Raw genomic sequence first — 27,816 nt, forward strand, 5'->3', positions numbered from 1 at the left:
GCCCATGGACATTCAGCTTGCTGCGCCAAAGGAACCAAATGTAGGTACTGGTGCGGCAGGTTAAATAATAACTCAACCAAATAAACTTAATTTTATATCTTCATTCTTTTATTTGCTTGTTAGGACAAGTTTAGTATAAACACTTTTTGCACATCTCTCTTCAGTACCAGACATCTCTTCAGTATGCTTATGGTCCCTTGTCCTTTCTCCAATGTTTCAGTATAAGTGTTCCACAATTACATTTTGTTGGCCTGTACCCAGATTTGGCAGTTGCCGAAAGAAATAGGTAGAGTTCTACATTAAAACATAACATGGAAACGATACTGTAAACAAGATTTACCAAGGTAATACTGCGCTTAAAATGAGCTGTAACGGCATAGCATGGGCTCTTTAAAAATGTAGTGTTTTGAGGCCTTTTCCTCTCTTCCACACATACTACCTAAACATTTGTATCACAGATGGAGAGATGAGTAATCAGTTTGACAATCACAGACAGATGATAGAACATTTGTAAACCACAGCTAGTACAAAATAACTCAAAACTGGAGTCAAAGAAATAAGCTTGTAAAGCAAATCAAATTTAGTACAGGATCTATGAACCGGAGTGCTTCAGTTCACAGCTGTGCTGTGGAAGTTCAGGGCAGAACAAGAGGGTCATTCCAGTTTATCACACGACTGTGCCCTGCCAGCCACCTGTCATATTGCGCCAAAAATGAGTAATAAAAGGCACTAGAAACAAACAAACAAAAAGAAGTTATAAAATTGATTTAGAAAACCCATTTGGATCACTATCACAACTTCGAATTCATTCATGTACAGGTCAAATTATTGTGGATGCCATAAAATTATTATACAAGTATAAAATCACGGTTTAAAAACACTATCCAAATAGAATGAATCAAAAGTATGAATGAACACAATGGATTTTCGCAGCGTGCAAACAGTTTAAGGAGTTAACACAATAATAAAAAATAATAATACATTCCCACTCTCAGATTCTCACAAATATGGACTCAAGAATAGGAGGGGTATGACAACAGAGCAGCAACAAAAAAGCATCCAGACTTCTCTCAGGCCATCTATCTGATTGCTTAAGATAGATCACAAATTTAAAATATTTACAAGAAATTAAATATTAAAGAAAGAAAAATAATACAAAGAGATGAGGCTTTGGCTCTACTATTTCACAATAGTAGTGCATTCCATCTCATGTTGAAGCATCCAACAAAAGATATGAAATTCATTACAAACTTTAAACATAAATACACATCCTTTAACTTAAAAGATGGCAAGCAGTGCAGTCTGGGATGTTACAAAAATGGGGGAGGGGGGAAGCAGAAAACAGACATGTTTTGTTTCATATCAATGCAGGGGATTTTGCTTTTAAGTCCATGACCCTGCAAGTCACTTGTAAATTGATGCAACAACTGCTTGGCACTCCTGAATGTAAAAGCATTAAATAATCAATCAGCTCTTTGTGAAAATAAAGCTCAAAGCAATTTATGCAAAAAAAAAAAAAGATTAAAAAAAAACAGTTGATAGACAGTAAAATAAAAGTGGTGCCTCTGAGGATATAAATTAATGAGGGTTTACAGAGGTAAACAAAGTTTCTTTTTCCACAGAAAATTCATGCTTCTCATAGTTCCAATTAAATGTATCCAATTAAAGATTTAGCATAAAATACAAGTAAGCTATGTCAAGTATGCGAACAAACAGTAAGAAAAAACATTATGTCAGGAGCATGAAGGAAGAGATGTTTCATGTTCTTTCTCAACTCCAAGTAAGGTACACATAATTGACATAACTTTTCTTGTCCTGTCTGACTGACAAACTGTTAACTCTACTCATGACCTCATGATTAAGTACCAGAAACAACCAAATTAAAATATACACAAATTAACATGTTCACTCCAAAACAAGAACCACAGTTCTCGAATTGAATGTGTTAAATGTTAATATATGCAGGGTACAATGTCATGAGCTTTACTAAGAGATACTTGGGGGCCGTTCAAAATAACATTATGCTGATTTGAGGCCACTAACCAAATCCCACAGGAACTTAAACTGAACACATTGGTTGTAAGGAAACCACTTGTGGAACCAATCTAAAACTTTACATTTTTGTTTCCTGAAAAAAGCATAATGAAATTCATGGACAGCCAGACCATTTGGCAGCATGCAAATAACATTTCAATATTCACGCAAGTTTTTGTCTTACATTGTCATTTCAGTTCTACGAACAGACAAAAGTGAACAACATTGTAAATACACCTCTAAGATTTGGCCTAGAGGCACAAAATTCCATGATTTTGACAAAAGTGAACCATGCTAAATGAAAATATATGAATGACTACGTAATTATTCATAATTAAATGAGTTTCATGATCTATCATCTGGTGAAATTAAAGGAATATGAAAGCTACCACAATCTTCTCAATGCAAGAAACACATACTCAACTTGATAGGATTTACACAGGACATAACAATACAATGTCTATACATTTGTACAAGACTTAAAGTTCAGCTAATTAACAGCCTACACCAGCACACTGAATGCTGCCCGGTCAACACTGTCAGTTTCCTTCATATTGATTCACAATTATTCCTAGGGGACTATTGAATAGATAAGAAGACTGCAAAGACTGTACATACTTCTTCCACCAAACCAATATTTTATCATTTGTTCACTGATTAAAACTCAAGACAGCTATTTACAGTGAGTTTTTTTTTGCTTTGTACAAATTGACAAGATTTGTTTCATTCGTTTTTTAATCACGAATGCTACAGAACTTGTATTACACATGTTGGTTTTGAAAACAGGAACAGACATAAACTTGAGCGGCTTCACCTTATATTGGGCACACAACACTCTCGCGGATTGGCTTAGTAATGCTTCTTGAAACATTTATGTCCTCATGGGAAGGCTTCAGAGAATTTAGATGTTAAAAATTAGTTTCTGGAGGGAGATATGTCCATCAAAACCATATTTGGGAACCAAGTAAAATGAACAATAAATTTGACATGGGGAGACAAGATATGAACAGGCGAGAGAAACAAGTCTTACAATTGGTGTTTGGGAGCGAACTATTCCAATGTTTTCTGGTAATGCAAGCTTCTTCATGAAGCTTGTTCATGCGATTCCTGACAACGGCCACGAGTGGGTAGCTTTAGGAGTTGGCGAAGCCTTGTAATCCAACCAGCCCGCTCATGAGCCGAAACCCTTTGTCAGGCATTTGAAGAAGGGAGGGGGGAAGGCACACAAGGAGAAGGTGAAGGTGATTCTGCCTTCTCTTCATCTGCCTCCCCCTCCATTACAGGTAGTCACAGTTTCAGTTCATTAGCTATCTTGGATGCAATATTTTTGAAGCCAATTGATGTTCCAGATATGCGCTTGAAACGAACACCATTCAGAGATAGTCGAGGAAGTTTACACACTTCAATTTCCCACTGGACTAAGGAGTCTGTGTTTGGGTCTCCGTGAACACACAGAAGAAGGAATCTTTCCCGCTGCTCATAGTCACAGTTGTTGGCGTCCAGCACCTAACATAAAAACACAAGTTTTATAAAAAATTATTCAATTTTGATTTTAAAGATTAAAAAGCAACAAATGTGAATGAACAATCATTTTTACCTTTCTAATTTCTGACATGATTTCATTTGGGTCCCTGGATGACGTAGTTTTCATACTCCAGGTGAATCTTAGAGAGCGTGGTTTGGCTTGATCATCATTTACTGCACCACTGAAGAGAAAGAAAACAATCAATCAAAATAATGAATGTCTATCTTCCACCATCCCATCACCTCATAGCCAAAATTTCTACAGAAAGGGTTAAGGTCTGCAGTTGTCATATTTCTTCTTATAAGTGGCTAAATCCATTACCATAAGATATACAAAGAAAGGAGAGAAAATTCAAAGAAACAATTTTGATGCAGACAGCCCAGAACCAGTTTCTTTACATTTCTCTAGCTGTTTAGGATAAGTGGATAGCTGAAAGAACCAACACCTGGTATGTGTGGAGTCCCAGCCTACTCAGAATAACGCCAAGAAACACTCGAACAATTACACCTTACGATGTATTAATTTGTGGTCAAATCACAGATGAAAAATAAAAAAGAAACTAACAAATCCTGAACATTTATCCCTTAGTCCTATAATTTGCAAGACTTAAAAAGTACACAGTATGCTGCAGAAGCTCATGCTTGAAATACTGGCTCAAAATAGACAATATCTACCACCACCATGAACACAAGTAGTACACAGCTTTAACTGAAATCGAGAAGCAGCATAAGGACTACCACATCAAAGCAGAATAGTATTTTTGGAAACCAACAAGATTATTATTGCAGTAAAAATAGAAACATCTTAAAAGAACAAAATAGAGCCGCTTCAGGCAGAAAAATGGATTGGAAGAAATATATATTAGAAGTTATGGTTCACTTAGCAAGAGACTAAGAGACTATGATAGAGATTTTGACAAAAGGTGGTTCACTAGTAGGCAATTCCAAATGTCCCTTAGGTCAAGAAACCATTATTGTATGCATTGACAGAAAGAGAGAAAAATGGATAGTGAAGAAAGATGCCAATAGTTTAATAGTTAAAATCACTAATGCACTTCCATTCCATGTGCAAAAGATGGTGAATAGTCAATAAGAAACATGCAAAGTAAAATAAAAAAAAGGTCACAATTCTAAGACATACCTAACTAAATGCTTAGGAGGCGGATCCATGGGGCTGAAATTAAAACATAAAAGAAAAATCAAATATAAAAATTCCATTCAAACACATAGTAGCAAGAGCAAAACACAAATGCACACACGACCGAGCAAACATTCACAGTGAGGCAAAATCCTGAACTTAGTAAATCACTACAACACCTTTTATGGGGTCAAATTACGTTACAACCAAATACCAAGCAAGCTGAGACAATAGAACACTACAGTATGTTGCAGTAGTGCTGGGATTTAAGTATCGTATTTAAAGCGGAAAAATGTCACTACAAATGGCAATTAACCAATACCGCATATTTGATTAAGACATGCCTTTCATACACCATCTTACACTGCAAAATAGTACCTGAGGGGATGGGGTAATAACTATAGGGCAACAAAAGGAGAGGTATGTTTTTCCCAAATGGAGAGAAGTTAAACCAGCCATGGTGCAAATAAGAAAACCAAAAACAAAATGAACTCACTTATTTGTTGAGAAATGAAGATTAGAGAAATTTCTGAAAAGCGAGTTGAGGGTAAAACCACCTTAACAAGTATTACTGCAAAAACTAGTAGGATGAAGGGACAAACAGATCATGTTTTGAGCGTCACACCATATAAAGGTTTCCAACAGGCATCTTTAGAAAAATTACATGGATGTAGTTGAGTTTGATGCAATGCACCTTTTAAGTGCTTCTTTTCTTTTCTTTTCTTTATTAAAGGCTGCTTGGTAGCATCTTTATAAAACATATTTTTACGCAACAAGAACCACAATCTTGATTAAATTTAAGTTGGAGATTCTATCATTTTATTTGAAGCAAGCATTCACAGGATTATAGCGGCACAGGCGAGAGTCAGAGACAAGAGCAAAGCTCTAGCCAGCAAACCAAACTACAGAACCTGTTGCCACATAGATAAAGAAAATTGAGTCACTTTAGAGCAAGGAATAAATTGTTCAGAATTTTTAAAGTAAAAGCTACCAAAGCTATTTGTGATATTGCCAGGTGCTGAGAAAACCAGATAAGTGATAGTAACATCTAACATCAGGTCCATACTAAACAGCAAGGTGTTATTGATAATGATAGGGACACAAAGGTTTCCTCATTATGGCAGAAAACAAATGAAGTGAATATCATCTTTTATTAACATGTTAACACCACATGATTGAGTCAAAACAGAATGCTCTAAGGTAAAAAGGAAAGAGGGCATTTAAAATCATTTACATGCAAGAATTTTATTTCAATTTGAAAAAGTATAAGTTGATACATTTAGCCCAAAGGACTTTTCAGAGTAAAAAAGCCACCATGACTACCTCAGCTAAAAGTCAGCTGCAGCAGTCCCTTGACTAGATCTTCAAACAAAACTAATTCAAAAAATGACCAAGGTAAATAAAAGAAAAAGAACAAACAATTAAAGTGGAATTTAAAATGCTTTAAAACAGCAGACCATTCAAAGATGGACACAATACAGGTTGCAATAATTAAAACAAGTGTTGACACTTGAAGTACAGTCTATATACTTCTGATCAAAGCCTGCCAATTTCAATTCTCTAGAGTATTATGCAAAAAGTATTCTACAAAGGAATATAGAGACAGACACAGATTTCCTTTTTTTTGCACATTGCTTGTGTAATACTTTTAAATGTGTAAAGACATACTCTGAAGATGATTCTATACACATAAGAGATGATGTTTCTGTGCATTCTAATAAAAAATTGTTCTGAGCTTATAAATCAAAATTATCTCACTTGGCAGTATAGAGATAGAAAAAGAGATTGTTTTTCCATGCATCAGGAACACATCTGACTCAGACGAAAGCTGGTGACATAAGCAGGAGCCAATCACCAGGGGGTGTTACACTCGAGTCATAATTCAATAATTGACAAGGCTAGGACATACATCAAACAGCATAACAAATTAAGATAAGAAAAATCGAACAAAAGAAGTTGGAAAAAAGGTGAGGAAAGCGCTAAAGGTCAGTCATTTAAACCTTCCTCGTGTCAGAACATTTATACAAAGAAGGCACAAAGTACAGATCTCTGCTGTGTTGTATCAAATCCTAGCCTATCGATAAAAAGCTCCCAGTCAAAAACTGAATGGAGCAGAAGTGTGTTCAAAACTTCACTTTGATCTTCTAAGGAACAGACGTCATTTAACAGTTATCAGGATAATGCCAACCAGGATTGCCCAAAAATAAAAGGAGAAATGCATTGCTGCCAAACATTTACTCTTTCACATCACTGAAAGAGCTCTAGGTAGGTAATCTGATCTAATATAGCAATATTAAGGCACTGCGATACTCAGGGGACTTTAACACGAAAGCAAAATCAGCTCATCAAAACCCATATTAAAACATACTTGTAGCAAGTTTTACACGCTCACTACTTTGTAATGAACAATGTTAACTACCCTTTCAATAAAAACATCTTTCTCTCTCTCTTTCTCCACAAAGAGACATAACAAGTAGGACAACTACACAACATAAAGAGATTGTTTGGTGCACCAATTTCTCCACGGACATAAGTCTTTTCAGTTGAACTTAACACCACAATCTAAAATAATTTATGATTTAAAGTATCAGTGGAATACTGTCATAAAATTGGCTGATAATAGCACACCTTCAAATAGTCTCAAAAAATTTAACTACCAGGAAAAGTCGTTAACATAAATGAAGTGAGGTAAGTAATGATGGTTTGCAGCTGTCAGGACAAACGTAATGCTAAAAAGTAAGGCAAATTTTACTGAGGTAGAATACAGCAGCTCTCAACACTTATCAACTTAAACCCGCCAAAACTGTTAATTCAGTGTGTTCTTTAAATGAAAAAGTCCTTCCCGTAAAAGAAAGGTTGGCACATTTAAAAAAAATAAAAACATTGCTGTCTAGGTCGAAGAAAATTTTCAGCCTTCAGAAATTTACCAAGTCACAAAAAAGAGAGAAAGAAAGGGGGGAAAAAATAGTTTCTACTTATTCTTACTCGATAAAAAAATACTTATAACAATATAACAACAATATCTGAATAATCACAAAGAAGCAGCAGACACACCACAATTGATTCCGCTCACACCAAATTAAGGACACGACAGATGTGAAAGGTGTGCACAGGTTGCAACAAGCTTGCAAATGACCCGAATATGTACACAAAAAAATTTCTTATATACACAAATATCACTTTTTTTCAGAGCTGAACACATTCTGGCTTCACATAGGTAGTCTGCAAGTCATGCTGCTGCACTGCATTGTCTTTTCTGCATCCCAACACACCTACCCACACAACACAACACGCACACCACTTGGTTCGTCTGCATGTAGGGCGTGGCGCGTAGCAGCGTAGCGTAGCAGGCTGGTTTGCTCTGAGGTGGTGTCGGGGCCGGTGCCTGCCTGCCGGACGGGAGGGCCACAGAGCGCAGAGCCAGCGACCCAGCATGGCAGCGGCCCATTGGCAATGGCGATCCATTAGGTCCTGAACGCAAGCAGAGAACACTGCCTGTCAGATGTGTTCAGTGCCACCAGCCACACCGACAAACCAACCCTCAGAGCAGGGACCACCAGTGAAAGCCTTGCTTGCACAAACTCCAAAAAAAAAAAAAAAAAAATCTTTCTTAATATTTTATTTTAAAAAGTAAAGTAAAAACAAAAAGAAAAGAGCTTCTACAGATGATTTATTCCTTTCCTTTTTCTTTTTCTTTCTTTTTCAACATTTTACCAAAGCAGATGATGCTGTCAACGACACAAGGAAGACTTCTGCATCTCACACTTAGATTTCACAGAGTATCGCATGAAGCAGTTATTCCAAAGTACACATCCATCATAAATAACATGATCAGTGCAGAACGAAAAATATGTTCCGTTCATCAATGTAAAAATATTGCACTATTTTTCGCACTGAACGTGTTAATGAAGGATTACAAAACATGAGCAGCGTGCACCATTCAAAATATTAAGAAATAACAGCAATGCATTTCTACACATAGTGAAAACTTTATGGGAAGGAAGTACAAATGAGATGCACAATGAGTTAAGTTTTAAATTAAGATAAAAAAAAAGAAAAGAAAAAAAGAAAAGAAGCAATACATCTAAGTCAAAGTCTCAAAGAGCATTCTTTATATTAAACGTAACAGCAAAGCTTTCACAATGGTCTCTGTTCTTGAGGATGATGTTAACACAATAAACCACAAAGGTAAAAAAAAGGGGGAAAAAAAAGGAAAAACCCTTCAACAATCAAAGCATTATAAACCATTAAGTTAAATCATTGTGCATCTCCATGACCAAATCTACAACTAATGCTGCCTGCGTTGTCAGTTTTTCTGTTGCCCTAGACGCGTAGATGGAAACATCCTCTGAGAAGTCGATTTTTTCACATTCTCACTTCATGCACTTCGTTCAGTTCTTGAAAGGAAAAGAAAACCTGCATTCCCACAAAGAAAAAGAATGCCACTGTAATGATACTTTAACTTAATGGTAAATTGATATGCTACCAATTATAGAAGACAAACGCGTCACAACTCTACAATCACAAAAGAAAATTTTATCACATTATTGCTCCAAACATTATCCAAAGGAAAAGTTTGTTGGAATAAAACTTTATAATCTTCCTTCAAGATAAGGAAGTGGGTAAAAAAAAAAAAACGAAAAAAAAAAAAAAACAGCTCCCAAAAGACCCTTTTCTCTACCTAAAAGACATTTTGTCAAACCATAAAAGGGAACTATGTCAGATGTAAGAACTGTCTTGAACTATGCAACCATGACTGGCCTCACATTATTTCAGGGGGGACAGACGGGTCCTGGACTATAGCCTGAAAGTTAGTTTAGTGTAGGGGAGCTTTTGTATATTGGCATATAAGGACCACTTCATACTTTCGGTGGGAAAGTACGGTGGCAAATAAAAAGCAGTGTAGAAAGTTAAGATGGGCAAGTGCTTTCAAACCACATCTCAATCTAGCTGACTCATTGAAATGTCTGGTATGAAAATGAGAATTACAGCACAAAGTTGTGTAGCTTAATGAGGCAGACCGGACTGTCAACCACAGAAAGTCTTAAAGCAACAGATACTGAGTGACAAAACTTACAATTCTGACAAAAATTCGGTTTTGTTTTGTTTTGGCTGAAATTTTTAGTGACTAGCTAAGTAGAAACAAATGCAATGCCTAGGCCTTATATGCCAAATGATGGGATCACATGGCTTAATCTTGCTTGACTTTGGAGGGAACTGATGTGTGCTACTATAAACTTCCCTTGGAGATAGAGAAACAATTTAGAAACTATACTTGGTAATATTGTGAAGCATTTTAACTCTGTGCAAATGCAACTTATTACAAGGAAAAAAAAAGCAAAATTAAGGAAAGCAAGATTTTCCAGTGTGACAAAAGGGTTATGCCTTGCCATGCATCTAAGATACTTCTAATCACACGCGTCTCTCAGATACATGAGTTAGTGAGCTCTCAGCATCAGCCTCAGCCTACCATAATGAATTGTCCACAAAAAACCAACAGCCAAAAGACTTGACACTACAAATTAGAAGGGAATATTTCCAGAATTAGGGTTTAATCAAACTGAGATGTTGATCAAGGAAATGAGATGATTTAGGTATTCAATACCTATGCACATCTGGCAAAAGATAGGTATTCCACAAAAATGAAACAAAAAATGAAAAAAGAAAATCTGTTGGCTATTGAGTTTAAGTAGGGGAAAGTTGGTAAAGTTGCAGTCAAAATTTGAATAACACTCACCGCTTGGAGAATCTTGACGATAGCTTAGAAAAGAACGATGATGTGCGGCCATGAGGGATGGCAGAGGTATCCTGCGACTGGAGAGGGGAAGCACCATATGCCGACACAGACCCCGTGTGATTTCTGGGCCGGTTCTGACCACTGTGGAACGTCGATCGGCTTGGCACATTTCTAGGGAAAGGTTGCTGAGCTCGGTTGCCAACAGCAGGAGAAACGGGAGGTCCTCTGGTGACCACACTGCTGTAAGCACACAAGCAAACACATTGTCAATTAAGAAAATGAATGGAGGTCATGAAACATAGACAATCAGCTAAATCAACATGCAAGGTGTAATTTACAGAGTCCTCTCTACAGGCATCACCTGCAACTGTGTAACCACACATAGATGCTACATTTCAATTCACTTTCAACTGATTATTTTCAATGAAGAGCCATTCACACTTTCATCCCTTATTTCAATCAAAGACAATAGAGGGTAGGAAAGGAAAGGAAGGAAAGGAATAGGAACCAAATGTTTTTAACAGCTAGGCAAAGTGCAGCCATGTGATACTCCTGCAGCTGACAAAGAACCACTTTGCCTTTTCTATGCCAAGCACTGATTACTTGACAATAAAACCAGAAAAATATATAGAGCAAACATATATGAAAGTAGACTAAAGAAAAGAAAAGCCTGTAGAGGTAACGCTCCTAAAATTTTCACCTACTTCTACCACATGAGTGAGACTTCCTTGAATACAGCCAATATACCAAAATACTTGAGATGTCAAGTTCAGAAAATTTCTACACTTCTAAACATGCAAATAAATGAGTAACAATATGAAACATAACTGATAAAAAAGTACTGACTTCACTGTCAAAGAATAAGACATCTGTTTCGATTCTTTTAAAACATGAGAACTCTACAAACAACATAGATACTTCTTTCATACTCTACATGTTCTGTTTATGAACAGGACAACCAGATCAAAAAGCTACAGTTATTAATTCAAGAACTACACATTTTATGGTACAGAAGTTCAACTCTGCCCTAACTACAAAAATAATAGCATTCATTTTTTTGAAAGCTGGGTTGCAAAGCAGCGCAATGTCTCAGAGCAGAGCAGAGCGCAGCATACTACCTTTGCCTTAAGGTATCAAGAGTTTGGTCAAGGTTCGAGTGGTCGGTTCGGCCGGAGGTTGAAATGCTGGCAGACTTGATATGCCCCTTCACAGAACGGTTGACAGAAAGGCTGTCGCCCGCCCCCTGTCCGCTACAAACAAGACGGCTCATGTCAGGGACAAAGCGTCACACACATCATGGGTAGGGTAGGATAGGTTTTATAAAAGCTGGGCTCACGGCCATGCGCCATGCCCAAACATTCCCGCAGAGAACTGTTATTAGACTTGATGCTCGAAAAAGTTAGTGTTTTAAAACAATTGAGGTTGACAGAAAAGTTTCCTTCAATGTAATATATACTTTACAGGGAAGTGCGTACTTGGGTGCCTCAACAGGAGACATTTCAAAATGAGATATGCTCCAGTATTCCGAACAGAGCCACAGTAAAGCATGTACTACATTCTAAGAAATGTCAATACTTGTCACTCTCCCATTCTGCTACTATGGAGTGTAAAAGTGATTGTAAGAAATGGAAATTTTACTAGTGATAATTGTCTAAGTTACGATAGATGTTGAAAAGGCAAATCATATCACATGACAGTAAATAAAAGTAAAATTAATTAAGATTTAAAAAAATGTCAAAGAAAAGAGTTGGTCACAGTCCTCAGCTAAGCTAAGAAGCCGTGCCAGGAGAGACCAAATGTGTACAGCAAGATCTTGAACATGCAAATGGTGCCTGCCTATCGAATTCTGACAATAGAGTCCATGCCAAAAAAATAAGACTGAAGCTAAAGTTTCTTTTTTCTTTGATGGTTGTTAAGTTTTGTGGTGTTTAAATGCTTTCTCTTCCCTGACCAACATCTCATTAACAGGGTGCCTGGCAAATTCCTAATTCTGAGCTTGTAAATGCTGCACATGATCTACGTCTGTCCTACGTTCAAATTACCACATTCTTCCTCTATATCGCACCTTTTTCTCCCCTTTTGAAGCCTTCTCAGGCCTTCAAAGCGAGGCTGGCTTAAATTAGCATGCTGTAGGAATAATGAGAGTAATAAGAGAAATAAATAATGGCATACGAGGTATCTAAAGACCGGAAAACTCACTTATTGCAAAGCAGGGTGTGTGAAACCTAAATTACAAATAAATTGCCAGGTTCTCTTTTTTCTTTTCCTTTTTGTGTGTGATTTGTTTGCTCATAGGATGTTGTATGTGGTCAGGAAAGAGTGACGTTAAGTGTAATAAGGTCAAAACCTTACCTAGGAGTTTCTGAAGACGCATTGCTCTTGTCGTCAAATGATGGCTTGTTAGCATCATAAATGCTGCGTCTACCAACAGACCCAGCAGATTCCAATTTTCTGTTACCCCCTGACATGGTACTTGATTTATATCCCATTCTGGGTTTGCCAGGACTTGCTGCACTACCTAAAAACAAGGAAATTACTTAAGAACTCACATGAAACTGAATGACACGATAAAAATAGAGGTCCAAGGTGACTTACTTGAGTCTACAGGCATATTAGTTGAATTCTTAACTGGGGTTGGTCTTGTTGCAGCTGATGCAGAATTAATTCTAGCAGTGTTTTCTTTGATGGTGGCAGAATCAACTGTGTTTTGTCGTTTGAAGTTAGAAGTAGTTGAATTGTGGTTGTGGTTTGAAGAATTTGGCGTTCCTGCTGGTACACCTGGAAAACAAAATCAAAGTAAGTTGGGGTATTCAATATCTTCCGAGAGGGGTAAATCAGCATGAAATAGATCATAACACTTAATAAATCAACAATTGAAATGCACACAAAGAAATGCAATAACAGATACTAAAAACACCAAGACAACAACGACAGCCAGATCTAAACTTGGTGAGAGATTCAATGAAGGAGGTATGGGTATGGGAAGAGAAAAGTGTTTTTTTTTTCCTCTTCAATGCTTTGAATATGCACAGATATCTACTACAGTGATTTAAGGAAAGCCTATATGACATAAGGCTTTCTCATGCTTTCATGTAAGTAAGTTTGATGATAGCGCCCCCCCACAAAAAATGGACTTGGAGATGCCATTGCCAACCCCTGAGCTACCAACATTCAGGACAGGAATGAAAGAACACAAAAATGCAGGAAGATGTGCAAATACCAATACAGAACATGCTCACATCCACTATAGACCAGGACAGAAGCTTCATTTAGTTTAGGACAGACAAAAAGAAACAGAAAGGGTGACGACACATGATACAATCAAAGGCATTGAATGATTGCAGACTCAGATAACCATTTAAATACGTACTAATAAACAGAACGGTGACATAAAAGGTTCTAGAAAACAGAAGCACTGGTCTTAATATTTGAGCAAAATATGTTCTGCATTTTCTAGAATAAAGTGCCAAGGTGAGCCCAAGAAAAATGGTGCAAATAAGTGACACAGGCCTGTCTAGTGCATTGAGAGTACCACAGCAAGACAGCGTGGTAACGTCTAAGCCAAGACCGGCTAGTCTGGCTGGCTTGTCTAATCTAGAGTCCTAAAGTGGAATCTAGGGAAGAGCTCGATGTAGAAAAAAAGGGGTTGGGGTGCCAACCGCAGGCATAGGCATAATCTAGAGCGAAGGAAAGTGTTTGATTCAAGGGCAATAGATAGGTGGGGAGGCTAGGCAAGGCATGGGGCGGTGCGAGGCCGGGTGGACATGGACTAGGTGACAAGGACGGTCACGTGACATGGCCGGTCCGAGTGACATGGTCCAGGGCAAGGCCTAAGGTCCAGACTAGGGCCATGCACGGGGCCATGCGCGGCACGCGATTCGCACGCGATTTGCACGCGATCTGCGCGACTAGGACGAGCAAAGATGCCAAGATGCCAGGCATGAGGCGAATCCACGCAAATCCCACCACCTGAGGCTGTCCCTGTTGTCGCACTGTTTGCACACGCCGGCTGGGCCTGAGCGTGCGCGTGCGACTCACGCAAGGTTTCCCCACCGGACGAGGCCCTCCTGCTGGGCTTGGCGTTGGTGGCCGAGATGGAGCGGTGCACGCCCCGGTGCACGTGCGAGGGCGACTGCGCGTTGCCTGACGACACGGCGCCGGGCGGAAGGTTCCAAAGCGACAGCGAACTGCCCGACCGCGACCCATCGCTCTCCGGCTGCAATCAGGGCAACGACATCATTAGGACATCATTTCAATTTACCACCCTAATCTGCCTCAGATGTACTTACGTCTGTGTTTTTCCGCCCTAATAAGAGGTAGGTGGCGAAGACGTCATCGTATTTTGCTTGTGCCAGGCTGTCTTCAATCTCGCTTCGACTGTATCCCATACCAACAAGTGCTTCTGTAAACAGATGTAAGGAAGAACCGATTACTGCACTTTCAACCCAGGTAGATAAATAAGTCCAAAAAAGCACAGTATGATACAAAGAAAAGCAGTCTCTAAGAATTATCATTGAAGAATACACATTTGTTACTGAATACAAAAAACCCAATAACAAATAATGTAATGAATGTTTGTTGTATTAAAACTTATAATACACCAGACAATAAGATACTGATGACCATGAAGCAAACGCACACACACAAACACAGCATACATACACACACTCTTTTTCTCCAAGAAATCATTAAAATTTGATTGAGGTGGTTCAACTAATATTAGTATTTTTAAGAGTTACTGTATTGTGACTTTAATAAACACGCACACATCTAATTCTACTTCTAAAACACTACTTAGTAGTAAGTTAAAGATCAAACCTGATGTCATACCTATCCTCTTCAAGTCCTTGAAATCTGGTTCTGGTTCTAAGTACGGTTTGAGTTCATCTTCTTCATAACCCAAATTCATCCATTTGTCTTTCATAATTGTCTGAAAAGGTAAAAGAAGAATGAGAACAAGTATTTACAGACTACAAGAGTCACACACCCCAAATTGCATTGTAAAATTGTTAAGACAAATTTACAAACTATGCAGACATAACACAGTGCAGACAAAACACAACTTTCAAAACAATATTATTTTTTTAGATAAGGGGAAGAAAAGGCTGGTGCAATCTTACATATGTACAAACAACAATAACAAAAGTAATTGACCATGCTGATAATGACTTTTTAGGATCAAATATCAGATTTATTTGTGCACAGATGTTGAGCAATGAATGTACTCATGCATGAGTGAATGGCTCACACAATAAAAACAAAGGAAAGAACAAATCTACTTTCAAGAAGTGTGGCCATATCTCAAAAGTATAAATAGAGAACTCATTGCATTAATAAATATGACATCAAACCAAGACAAACACAAAGCATGGTACGTGTATACTGAAGCACCACATGGAGCCATCAATAGTTTTTGTTAATTGTTTTAGTACCTGAGTAGAATTTACCTCTAATGACGCCCTCTTGGCAGGGTTGAGGACCAGAAACTTCTTTAAGAGGTTCTCACAATCTGTTGACATGTAGAATGGAATTCGGTACTTCCCTCTAAGTACTCGTTCCCTTAGTTCTCTCAAGGTGGTGCCATCAAAGGGCAGGGACCCACTGACAAGGGTATACAGGATAACCCCAAGTGACCAAACATCAACTTCTGGACCATCATACTTTTTGCCTGAAAAATCAATCAAACCAAGTTAAAAACTCAACGAACAATTGTGACCGAAGAAAAAACAACTTTGAAACCAAAGCCACTAATTAATTAGAATTCCATACCTTGAAACAATTCTGGCGCAGCATATGGTGGACTTCCGCAAAATGTATCCAATTTGTTACCAGGTGTGAATTCATTGCTAAACCCAAAATCGGCAATTTTGATGTTCATTTCACTATCAAGAAGTAAATTTTCAGCCTTGAGGTCTCTGTGAATGATCTTTTTTTGATGACAATACTGAACTGCAGATACAATCTGAAAAGACAAACAACATGAACAAACAAGAACACAATATTGCACTAAATTGTACATTAGGGGTAAACACTAACCTGCCGAAATTTAGCTCTTGCTTCCTTTTCCTTCATTCTCCCATGGAGAACTAAGTAATCAAACACTTCTCCTCCACTTGCATACTCCATCACCAGGTACAGAGTTTTCTCAGTTTCAATGACTTGAAATAGTTTAACTATATTAGGATGGTCTAACATTTTCATTATTCTAACTTCCCTAAAAAGCTGTAACAAATAAGAAAAATTAACAAATGTGGCTCTTGCAAGATGAATAAGTGCTGAAACAGCTGGAGAGGTTACATTAATCAGCATGTCCAATTAAAAGGCTCTTTACCTTTTGTAAACTGCCAGGATTTAGTTGTGTCTTGTCTATAATTTTTATTGCTACCTGTAAACAAATGCACACATTAAAAAATCTTACGTCTTTTCACTAATCAACAAATAAAAACAAATTTACGGCGAACCTCACCTCCTTCCCCGTGGGAATATGCTTGGCCAATTTAACCTTGGCAAAGTTGCCTTTGCCGATGGTCTTGAGCAGTCGGTATTTGCCGATGTGGGGTTCGTCTGAGGTGCGGCTCCTTGAGGAGGGCGTGCGGCCACCGCCACCGGTGCTCTCCCCGCCCTGCAACACCAAGAGGAGCGAGACGGTCAGGGCGACGCCAGGGCAACAAGGCGGCGGACTTGAGCGGTACTAGAGGGAGTACGCAAAACTTCGGCATTCCGCCCTCGTTACGACAGTCGTGTCACAACAGCGAGCCGCACAACCACAAAACCGGCCGCCCACTCACACAAGCGCCGCGTTTGACGTCACAAACCAATCACACACACATGCACACACACACACACATACACACACTCGCGCGTGCGCGCCCTCGCCTGCTCTCGATATATCGTCGACTGTCTGAAACGCTCCGAAGCGGCGAAACCAAACAGACCACATTGGCAAGATACCGTCGACGCCGACGCCGCGGGGGCTGCCATTGCCATTCATTTCCACGGGCGACTTGGGCAAAGCGGACCAAACAATCCCTCCGCACCAACGTGCCGCCTCGGCACTCGTTTTCTCCTCCTGCCCGTTCTTCTCCTCCTTCTCGGAGCAGCAGTGTCGTGTTCGTGTCCACGCGCCGACCCCGTCAGACCGGGGCAGGTCAGTCCCTCAACAGGTGGGCCTGCCTGCCTGCCTGCCGCGACGGGTAGGACCGGTGTAACCGCGGACCGGTGCACCGGTCCCCGTGGGTATTGGACCCTCACGGCGGCGGCCCTCGCGGCGGCCGCACCCAGAGCGGCAGGGAAAGGCAACAGGCAAAAGGCAAGGCACCCGAACACACCTGGAACCCACGGACCACGGAGTGCGGAGCCGCAGGGCGATGCAGACAGGCAGAACAGTTGGCCAAACTGCTACACGACTGAACGGCGTCTAGCGTCCGCTACCCGAGCCCTGCCACTATTCGCCAAAGACAAAGACGGCAAGCGACGCGTCGCGGAACGACAAATTTACGCCTACTGCCTCAATTGGACTTCCCCCTCCCCTCCCCGCCGGTCGGCGTGCACGCTGTGTACCCGCCGGCCGGCCGGGCCTGAGAGGGGCCCCCTCGGGGTAGAGCGCGAGCACGGCCTGGAGAAGGGCACTCCGCACTCCCAGCGCAACGCCGAGGCTGCCGGGGCTGCCGGGGCGGAGGGCGGATGCGTACGGCAGCGCGGCTGGAGGCTGGACCGGGCCTCGCACCGGACTGGACGCAAGGGCTTGCGACACACCGCGGCGCTGTCGACACCGCCCAGCCCAGCCAGCCCAGCCCGTCATCTTGACCGCCGTCATTGTAATCAACAAGGCCGGCCGGCGCGGCGGACAATGGCTGCCCCTCCCTTTCACCCATGCACGCACCGCGCACCGCGCACCGGGACCGCGGCCGAGGCCTGGGGCCGAGCCAAGGTCGACGCCATGGCTACCCCGCCGGGCCGGGCCGGGCCGCGGCGCAGAGTCACTTTCACTCGGCTCGTCGCAGCACTGGCACAGCCTCAGCGCACCCACCGTTGGGGCGCCGGAGGCCGGGGCCGAGGCCCGCATGGAGGCCGTCCTGGACGTCGACTTGGCCGCCGTCCGCGCCGAGGAGAAGGTCGACGAGGCCGTCGTCGTCGAGGCGAGGCCGGAGACGCGCGACGGCGGCGGCAGGAAGGCCGAGGCCACCGGCAGCGCGGCAGACGTCCCCGACGCCGGGGACCGGACCGGCGACACCGCGGACACCGAGGGCATGTGGGCGCTCTCCACCCACATCATGGTGGGCGTCACGGCGCCGCCGCGCCCTCGGTCACACTCGCTGCACCACTCGGTCAACAAGGCACTGCACTGCACAGCACTGCACACGCGCGGCGGGGCGCAGGGCCGCGGCCTGGCCCAGTGTTCACTTCACACCGTGAACGCGTGAACGCGGCGAGCGACTGACTGACGCGGGGCGGCGGGACGCGGCGCGGCGCGCACCAGGACACGCAGCGCGCAGCGGCCGGGAGGGGGCGGCGGGGCGGGCGGGTGACTCAGCCGTGCGACTGACTGGAAGGCATGGCTGGGCGGCTGGGCCCGGCTGGCTGGCCTGCCTCGTGGCTTTCTCTCTCTGCCGGGCCTGGAGGGGCCTGGAGGGGCCTGGAGGGGCACGGCCGGCACGGCACACGGCCCACGTCACGACCGTGCCACCGTCTGTGCCTCGGCCACCTTGGGCACCTCGGGCCGAGCCGAACGACCGTGCCCCCTCCCCGTCATCATCCTCCGGGACTTATCCAACAGTTCACCTGCCCGGCCCGAGCCGAGGCCCCAGCCATGCCCGTCCGCCATGCTCCATTTTCAAATGCGCCGTGCTGGTGACGGCCCGTGGACTTGTCCAGGCCGCGCCAGCGCAGCGCCGCCACCGGAACGCCCTATCCGGTTCGCGGGGTTATGCAAACGCCACGCCGATGAGTTTCGCGTTTCGCGGCATACACACACACACACACACTGACACGCAGTGCCACTCCTCGCGCCGCTCGACCCATTAGGACACATGGGCGGTATGGTGGGCAGCGCGGCTAGCGCGGCTAGCGACCGCGAGGACGGCACGGCAGCGGATGGGAGGGGGCCGCGGGGCCGCGGGGGGCCGGCCGGGCGTTGCGGTCACTTCCGGACGAGCGTGGAACGGGTTCCTCTGCAACCGGAAGCCGAGCCGGGAGGTAGGGGGCGGCCAGAAAGATGCATCTCGGAAATTAAAGACGGGCCCCACCAGCCGGGGCACAGCGCGGTCGACATCCGGGGCGCAGGGTCCGCCGCGCGAGCAGCAAGGGGGCCTTGTCCGCCGCGCCCCGCGCCTCCAGCGCCACCGTGGACGACGCGCACGGCGGTAGGCAAACCGAAAGCTCGCCCGCTGCCGGGAATGGACTCGAGTCGGCAACTCCACTGCCAACTTGCAACTTGCGCGACGCGCAGGACAACGCCACTGTAAAGGTCACATCCCTCGCGGTGGGCCCACCCCACCCCACCGCCTCCCACCCTACCCCGCCCCACCCCAATCAATTCCATGCACGCCGAGCGCAGAGCGCAGCACTTTTGTTCCAAACCACTCTCGACAATACGTAGTGGCGCGGCTCGGCACTCCGCACCGCAGACACGCGAGTCGGTCCTCACCTGCAACAGAGAGAAAAAGACACCGTCAGCACGCCGCCAAATAACGGCCAAAAACAAAGACAGAGACATTAGTTTCTCGGGTGCGGGGTAACGCGCCATCGCCCATCGGCCCGGGTAAGAAAGCTCGGAGGCGCGCCGCGGAAAAAGTAATCAAGGCGGCGGGCAAGAGGGACGAAAAAAAGAATGGAAAAGAAAAGAAAATAATAGAGAAGAAACAGGCACCCCCCGGCAATGCGCGGCGCGACGCCAGGGCTGGGCCGGGCCCGACCCGAGGGAAACTCACACAGCAGCCAACGCCGAAAGGCGAAAGGATTCCGCGGCCGCGGCACCGCCGCGGGGCGGGCACGAGGGACAGGAGGATAACCCGCGGCCCAAAGTGGGAAACGCGGCGCCGTCCACGCCCACGCGCACCCACACCATTATCGCTCTTAATTCTATTAATATTGTTTCCCCGACGAGAGCTGGCCCGCCGCGCCAGCGCGCCGGCACCTTGCCACCGCGCTTATCAGCGCGAGAGAGACAGGCGCCGGGGCCCTTATCAGCAAAAGCTCTTTTCACGCGGCGGCGTGGCAGCCGGCGCAGCCAGCGCAGCCCGCCGACACGCCACTGACGCATCACCTGCACCGCCCGGCCGCCTGGCGCCCTTCAAGATTATCTTGTCCTATGTTGTTATTGGCCACCTTTTTGGTTAAAAAAAAAATTGCAAATGTAGTTGTCTACACTGTGAAACCAAACGTGGACAACTCCACACTTCCTGGTGTGGAGTAAGTCTCCACACTTGGAAGTGCAGAGTTAGCAGCCTCCACACTTCAAGTGTGGAGCAGCTCACATGGCCCCTATCTCTTAGCATGGTGCAAACGTGGACAACTCCACGTTTGAAGTGTGGAGACTGCAAACTCTGCACTTCCAAGTGTGGAGACTGAAAATTCCGCTCCTCCGCATTTCAAATGTGGAGTTGTCCACGTTTGGTTTTACAGTGTAAACATTACAATTGGCCAATATTTTATTAAATTCCTCAGCGGCGCAGCGCGGCGTTCTACACACTGGAAAGAATGATTTGTCCGCGGCAAGCCGAGCGGACAGTTTCCAGAAAAGCCGGTGTGCCCACCATCTTTCTCACCCTCGGGAGGATTTAATAAAAAGGAAGAGAAAGAAAGCAGCCAACTATATAAGCCGCCGCTGCCGCCCCGCCTGTCGCCCCTCACCACTGGAGCCAGAGCCGCCGGCTGGAACCGTTTCCACGCGCCATCAGGCTGTCGGGCCGCACGAGTGGCGTTCAAATATTGCCGCCAAATGGCCCTGCCTCGGCCCTGCCCCCGCCTGGTCCGTCCGCGCCGTCTGCGCCGCGCCGCCACGCCCCCGCCACCCCCTGCGGGGCGCAGCGGCACAGCGGCGCAGCCTCGGACGAGCCCAACCCGGCCCTGTCCAGGTGGAGCCAGAGCCAGGCCTCGCATGCCCCGCAGGGTCAACCCGGCCGCGCCGCGCCTCGCCGCCGTGCCGTGCGCGCCAAGCACTTGTTTGTTTATTAATAAGCTGGCCTGAAATAGCCGCGAGCACGCGGCCGGGGCGGACACGGCCGTGCAGACATGCCTTAATGAGACGGCGAGGGCACGGCACGCCACTGCAAAGGACACAGGCGGGGCAAAGCCTATACTCTGACCAGAGAACGAAGAGCCCTGGGTCCTCGCGGTCGAGGGCTGCCTGCAATGCTAGCCAAGGCGGCAGATGCCATAAACCGCGAGAACACAGGGCTCTTCGTTTTCTGGTCAGAGTATACTTCGCAAAGCCCTTCCGCCGACTCACAACCCTTCCGAATCGCTTCGGTCGGGCCGGGGGACGGGCCCCACTTTCCGCGAGGCCATGCTGAGTGAGGGAGCTGACGGCGCAGCGCGCAGCCCCGCCGGACGAGGGCGACGTGGGGGTGGCCCGGTGGGGCCCAGTGGGCCGGGCCTCGGCCGGGTAGGCCAGGCCGCCTCGGGTGGCGCTGGGCTGCTGCGCTGCTGGGCTGGCGCTGCGGGCCAGAGCGAGAGGGAGACCGCCTCACCTGTGGCCCACAAGTCGCGGGGGTGGCGTCGGGGGGCCGGGGGCCAGCCGCGGGGGGCGGCGGGGGCGGCCGCCACTGCGCGCCCAGCATCGCCAGCGCCTCGCCCGCCACCGCCCACGCCGCGGTCAAGTACTGGAACATGGCCCCGCCCCACACACAGCCTCCGCCCCCGCCCCGCCCGCCGCGCGACGCGGAAAAAGAGAGCGGATGCGTCGGGGATTCGGCGGCGCATCCCTCGTTTGACGGCGGTGCGCGCGCTACTGGCTGCCAGGCCAGCCCCGGCCAGCCCCGCCCAGCCCGTCCCAATCAACGCGCCGCGCCACGCCCCGCCACTAACGAGGCCCGGGGCGCCGACGCCAAGCCACGCCGAGCGCGCCGCATCGCACACGTCGGCCCCACGTTAATCCACATCGTTATCCTTTGCAAATTTTTCCCATTTCGGCGGCCGAGGCCACGCGTGGCTCACGCGCTTGCTCACGTGGGACGCGCCGCACGTGCACGCAGGGGCGAAAAGGCGCCCCTCCCCTCCGCCCGCGGGGAGAGTCCAAGTGGGAGAGAGAGGGCAGGCAGTGTCGCCGCGATGAGTACCTCTCTGGGGGGAAGGGGGCAGCCACACCCTTGCCCTACCCTACGCGCCCGCCCCGCCCCGCCCCGACCCGACCCGTCCCGCCCCGACCCGTCCCGCCCCGACCCGTCCCGCCCCGCCTGACGCCTCGGCCACGGCTGGCGGCGCCACCATGCGCTGCCCGCCGACGCCGAGAGCGCAAAAAAGGGGCAGACGGAGACACGAACTGCAACAAATCATCCGACTTTTGCGAGCAGCCTGCAGCCCTGCCGAGCACGCCGCCAGGCGGAAGCTCGGCCCGCAAGCTCGGGGTGCTGCGCCTTCAGAAGATCGGCGGAGGCGGCCAAAACTCTCGACGCGTTTTGAGCTCCCTAGTCACTAAATGCGACTCGAACCGAACGTGTGACCCCACCAATGGACTGCTCTCCGAACGAGGAATCCATTGGTGGGGTCACACGTTCGGTTCGAGTCCTGTTCGAGGACTCGGGAGTGTGTTGGCCGCCTGCGCCGGCCTTCTGGCCCACTGTGCGGTGGGCTGCGTTCGGCTGCGCCTGGCTGCGCGCGGTACAGCTGTAGCGCCGCGCCAAACGTCAAGCCAACCCCCTGCCGGCCCGGCCTGCGCCTGGGCCCTGCGCCGCTCGGCAGAGCGAGGGAGACGCGAGATAGAGGGGGCGGCCAAGAGACGGGGGGCCGCGGGGGTGTGCGACGGGGATAGGGCAATCAATAGCGAGGGGGCGAGAGAGACGGCGGCGAGCGCGGCGGCCAGCCTGGAGGAGCCAAAGCCCCCCGCCAGGACGGACCGAGTCAAACGGAAGGCGCGGCGCCCCTCCATCCGATTATGACACCCCCGCACTCGATAATGGACCAAAGCAGTCGCCCCCCCCCCCTCCACCTTCATCAGCAGGCCAGCAGGCACCGCCGCCCAATTCACTTTGTGCGCTTTGGCGCCTCGTCAGAGTCAGAGTGGCGGCAGTGCCGCGCTGCAAAGGGCTACACAGTGCGCCAGAGAGCGCGGCACAGACAGACAGACGGGCCGGGCGTGGGGCCCGTGGGGGCAGACAGCCCCACCACGCCAACCCTGGCGGAAAAGAGAACGTGGAAGTTCCGTGCTTTCAACGTGTTTTTTTCACGTTGAGAGTACGATTCAAACCGTGGTCTTAACGCGGAAAAGTGCGTTGAGAGCACAGATTATGAAACATAGCGCGTTGAGAACGCGTTTTAAAGCACGTTGGTTGCACGTGAAGAACACGTTGGAATCATGAATTGCCACCCGCAAAGCACGTTGGAAATGCGTACAGAACGCGTTGCGAGTTCGGCCGTCCGGGCGCAAAAGTGCGTTTAGAACGCGTTGGATGTGCGTGCAAATCACGTTTTGGGGGCGGGGCTGCAACAAAAGGACGAGCCGGCCGGGGCGAGGGGGGAAGCAGGTAGACCGTCTCGGCTGGAAGGAAGGGATCAGTATACACACAGACACACACACTCACACACATACACACACTCAGAGAGCTGAAAGAAGGACTTTTGTTAGTAGTAGAACCCCGAACTCCACATTGCTGGACTGCGACACTGCCGACTACACCACCGATGAGCGCTGGGGAGCGGGCCCCGGGACGGCGAAGACTCCGCGCGGGCACGGACGGCACGGCCGCTCTGGCTGAGGAGGGAGTGGGGGCGGGAGGCTCGCGCCGCCGGGTAGACTCCGGCAGGCAGGCGGACGGCGATAGGCAGCCAGGCCGACGGACATTGCAGCGCAGAGCGCGCTGGCGCGGCCAGGACTCTAGTTACGTACGGCATTTACGCGGTGAAGACGCCAGGATGGGACTTGATTTCTCTGCCTGCAATGCCTACGGTCACGGCCGTTGCTGAAAAGCTACGCTTCTTGGTTTAGAACCTCGGATACGCCCGCTTGACTGCTGGAACTGAGGAAACTGGGGGACACATGGGTACAAATCTTCCGGGGGCTTCAAGCAACGAGGTCCCGTCCCGTCACCACCCTGGCCTCGCACCTGTCACTTTCCCCAATTTTCTCTCGACCAATCAGCACACTGGATTTTCGGCCGGCGTGCAAATTTCTCACAGAGAACTTCCCCTTTCATTGGCCCTTTCTCAAGACCGCCTTTGTCAGTTGCCCTCATTTTTTAAACACCTTGTTATTCTCAGTAAAGGTGGATTCCGCGTCCCCAATTACAGATGAAATCCGATTCCCGAAGCCACCATAAGCGTTTTGTCGCACTGCCACTCTCGCTCCCACACTATAAACCTAACTGTCTAGTAAGTACACACAAATGCATGCTTTCAAGTACACACTTACAAACGCATGCTTGACCCATGGAGTTATGCGGCGTCAAGTATGCGTTTGTCAGTGTGTACTTACAAGCATCCATTTGTAAGTGTGTACTTAGTAGACTGTAAGGTTTGCAGTGCAGTGGCGTCAAGGTGCGAAACAGGGCGTTGCGGCGTGGCGGTGTGGGTGCACCGCGGATTAGGAAAGGGGCGACGGAGACCAAATCGTCTAATCAATACACAAGGGGAAGGCGTTGTGACCGCGTTTCGTGAAGATGCGCGCTGTGATTTAAGTTACAAAACATGCGTTCAACGCGTGACACTGCGTTGGGAGTGTGTGGAAAGCGTGTTGTTAACCCACAAATAAAGTGCGTTGGGTGAGCCTTTACAAAACGTAATTTAAACGCGTTATCACGCGTTGAGAGTGCGTTCAAAACACGTTGTTGGTCCACGAGAAAAGTACGATAAAAACGCGTTCTTGAATCGTGTTTTCAACGTGTAACGCCGCGTTGAGAGTGCGTAAAAAGCACGTGGTCGATCAACAAGAAAAGCGCGTTGAGAGAGCGTGCATGAATCGTGCTTTCAACGCGAAATTGTGCGTTGAGAGTGCGTAAAAAGCACGTTGTTGATCGACAAGAAAAGCGCGTTGGAAGTGTGTTCAGGAATCGTGCTTTCAACGCTTAATGCTACGTTGAGAGTGCGTAAAAAGCACGTTGTTGATCAACAAAAAAAGCGCGTTGAGAGAGCGTTCATGAATCGTACTTTCAACGCGTAATTCTGCGTAAAAACTGTGTCAAAAGCACGTTTGGTCGTCAAAACGTACTCTCAACGCACTTGCAACGCGCTCTCAACGTGAAATAGTTGTAGCGCTTTCCGCCAGGGAACCGCTGGCCTAGCCTAGCCTGCCCTGGAGAGAGGACCAAAATCAGCATCCTAACAAAAAGAGGTATCACCTTGGGGGTCTCCGACTCGGTCTCCGACGGTCCCCGCCCCCCAGCGCGCCTCAGCCCCGTTCACCCCTCCCCCCCCCTCACCCCGTCGCCCTTGCATCGGGCATGCGATGGGACCCGCGCGGCCCAGAGCACCTCCACTTCATCCCCCCCCCTTCCTGCTCCGCGCTCACGGAACCATTTCCCAGCGACAAAACCGTCGCCGTGGGACCCATGGCCGTGCGTGGCGAGGGTTGTCACTGCCAACACACCCGCTGCTACAATGCCCTGCTCCTGCTCCGCCGCTCCGCCCCCCAGAACAAAAGGGCTGCTGACAAGAAGAGGCTTGAGCGCCTGGAGGGTGGGCCGTGCCGCCCGACAGGCCCGGCCACCGGGTTGCCTACCCGCCGCTCGCACGGCGCTCAGGACGCGGGCGGAGCAAGGCGGCGGGGATTATGATTTGGGACCATTCGTCACCCGTCGGACGGACGGACGGACAGACAGACAGACAGAGCCAGAGGCCCGGAAGCGGGGAGACACACTGGCGGTGGCGCGGTGACGCGAGGACGCGACCGCGACGACGCACCGCGGCCCTGATAACGGCCAGCCGAGCGTGACAGCCGATTCAATTTCCTGCGCGCGCCCACGGGACCGGCCTGCTCGGCCTCCTCCAGCGAGCGGCGCGGCGACGAACGGCCGGCGGGTGGCCCACAGATGGCAGCGCAGCGCGGCAGCGCCCGAGGAAGGGCTCACTGCACTGAGGTCCAAAGCGTACATCGTGTTTTCATTTTTGATCATTTACGACTTTTCAAGACCGCAAAATTATTCGTTGATTTGTGATTTCATGTGAATCATGCATGTTTTGCTTCTCCTCGTGCCACGATTTTTGCCTAGTGACCTCCCTCGACAGCGTCGCCATCCGTATCCGTATCGGCTGGCGTCCCGTCCCGGCGTTGGGCGCATCTGCGGCCCGTTGGCCCGCCACCGCGCCGGTCCGCCCGATACCGGTTGGGTTCGCGCCTCGCGCTTCGAGCACTTGGCGCGCCTTATCGGCCCCATCGGCCCAGCGGCACAGCGGCCCAGATAGCGGCGGCCGCGTCATCGGCGAGCATCACTCCGTGCAGCATCGCCAGCGCCAGCGCACGGCCACGGCCGCGGACTCACGGTCGGAGCCACGGCCGGGCAGGTGCACGGCGGACACGTGTCGCCAGCACGTGCTGCCCCGCGGCACCGCCGCACGCCACCAACCAGACCGCCCTCTCCCAACAGCCCGCCCCGCCCCGCCCGACCAAACCGAACATCGACTTCCTGGCCTAATTCAGTGGCGGTGCTAATCGGACCCGCCCCCTCCGCGGCCCGGGGCGGGGGCGGCGTGTCTGCGGGGTGGACGGGCCGGACACCGTGCCTGGAGAGGAGCGCCTCGGGGGCGCCTCGGTGAAACAGGAGGCGAAGAAGGTCAAAGTGTCAAGTGAAGGGCCGAAGGGGAACGGGCGGAGTAATTACAAGCAGAGCCGCCACCACTTTCCCGCGGGGAAGCTCGCTCCCCCCCCCCCTCCCCTCCCCCTTTCCCACACCTGGCCCACCTGGCTCTAACGAGACGAGACAATGGGGCGGCAGCCCGGTCTTTGCCGAAGCCTCTCCGGAAAGGCTTAGAGAAAGAACCGCAGAAATTAGTGGCGCCGCGCGGGCACTGCCGGGCAGCGCTTCTGCTCCTCCGTCCGCCAACAAGTCGCCCAAGTAAGCCAACCCGCTCCGCGCTGCTCCGCGCTGCTCCCCGCTCGTCGACGCGTCTCCGCCACCCCCTCGTGGCTCAAATCCGGCTCCGACCGCCCTGGCCGAGGCTGCCGACGCTGCCGAGGCTGCCACCGAGGCCCTGGCCCACCCCAACCTCCTCCCCCGCGGCCCCAGCGCCTCGC

At 48.3% G+C, this 27,816-nt stretch overlaps 1 protein-coding gene across 15 annotated transcripts in view; it reads right to left on the reverse strand.

Annotated features, from left to right (window-relative positions):
- Nucleotides 1-81: 81 nt before the first annotated feature.
- LOC117641726 (serine/threonine-protein kinase MARK2-like) overlaps nt 82-27,816 on the reverse strand; it is a 51,543-nt gene continuing 23,808 nt past the window's right edge. For 5 of the 15 annotated variants that reach the window (XM_034379294.1, XM_034379285.1, XM_034379288.1 and 2 more), the window contains 15 exons: nt 16,900-17,055; nt 16,765-16,818; nt 16,470-16,655; nt 16,203-16,395; nt 15,866-16,101; nt 15,252-15,363; nt 14,723-14,835; nt 14,403-14,649; nt 13,029-13,211; nt 12,786-12,951; nt 11,552-11,683; nt 10,434-10,673; nt 4,700-4,732; nt 3,632-3,740; nt 82-3,540 (listed from right to left, as the gene is read on the reverse strand). In XM_034379294.1, coding sequence (XP_034235185.1) covers nt 3,322-3,540; nt 3,632-3,740; nt 4,700-4,732; nt 10,434-10,673; nt 11,552-11,683; nt 12,786-12,951; nt 13,029-13,211; nt 14,403-14,649; nt 14,723-14,835; nt 15,252-15,363; nt 15,866-16,101; nt 16,203-16,395; nt 16,470-16,655; nt 16,765-16,818; nt 16,900-17,055 — 2,379 coding nt within the window. In that variant the 3' untranslated portion in view covers nt 82-3,321. The other 10 variants (XM_034379292.1, XM_034379291.1, XM_034379289.1 and 7 more) reach the window with 10 other exon arrangements.

This window comes from Thrips palmi, unplaced genomic scaffold, assembly GCF_012932325.1.
Source record: "Thrips palmi isolate BJ-2018 unplaced genomic scaffold, TpBJ-2018v1 HiC_scaffold_15, whole genome shotgun sequence".
Taxonomy (NCBI): Eukaryota; Metazoa; Arthropoda; class Insecta; order Thysanoptera; family Thripidae; genus Thrips; species Thrips palmi.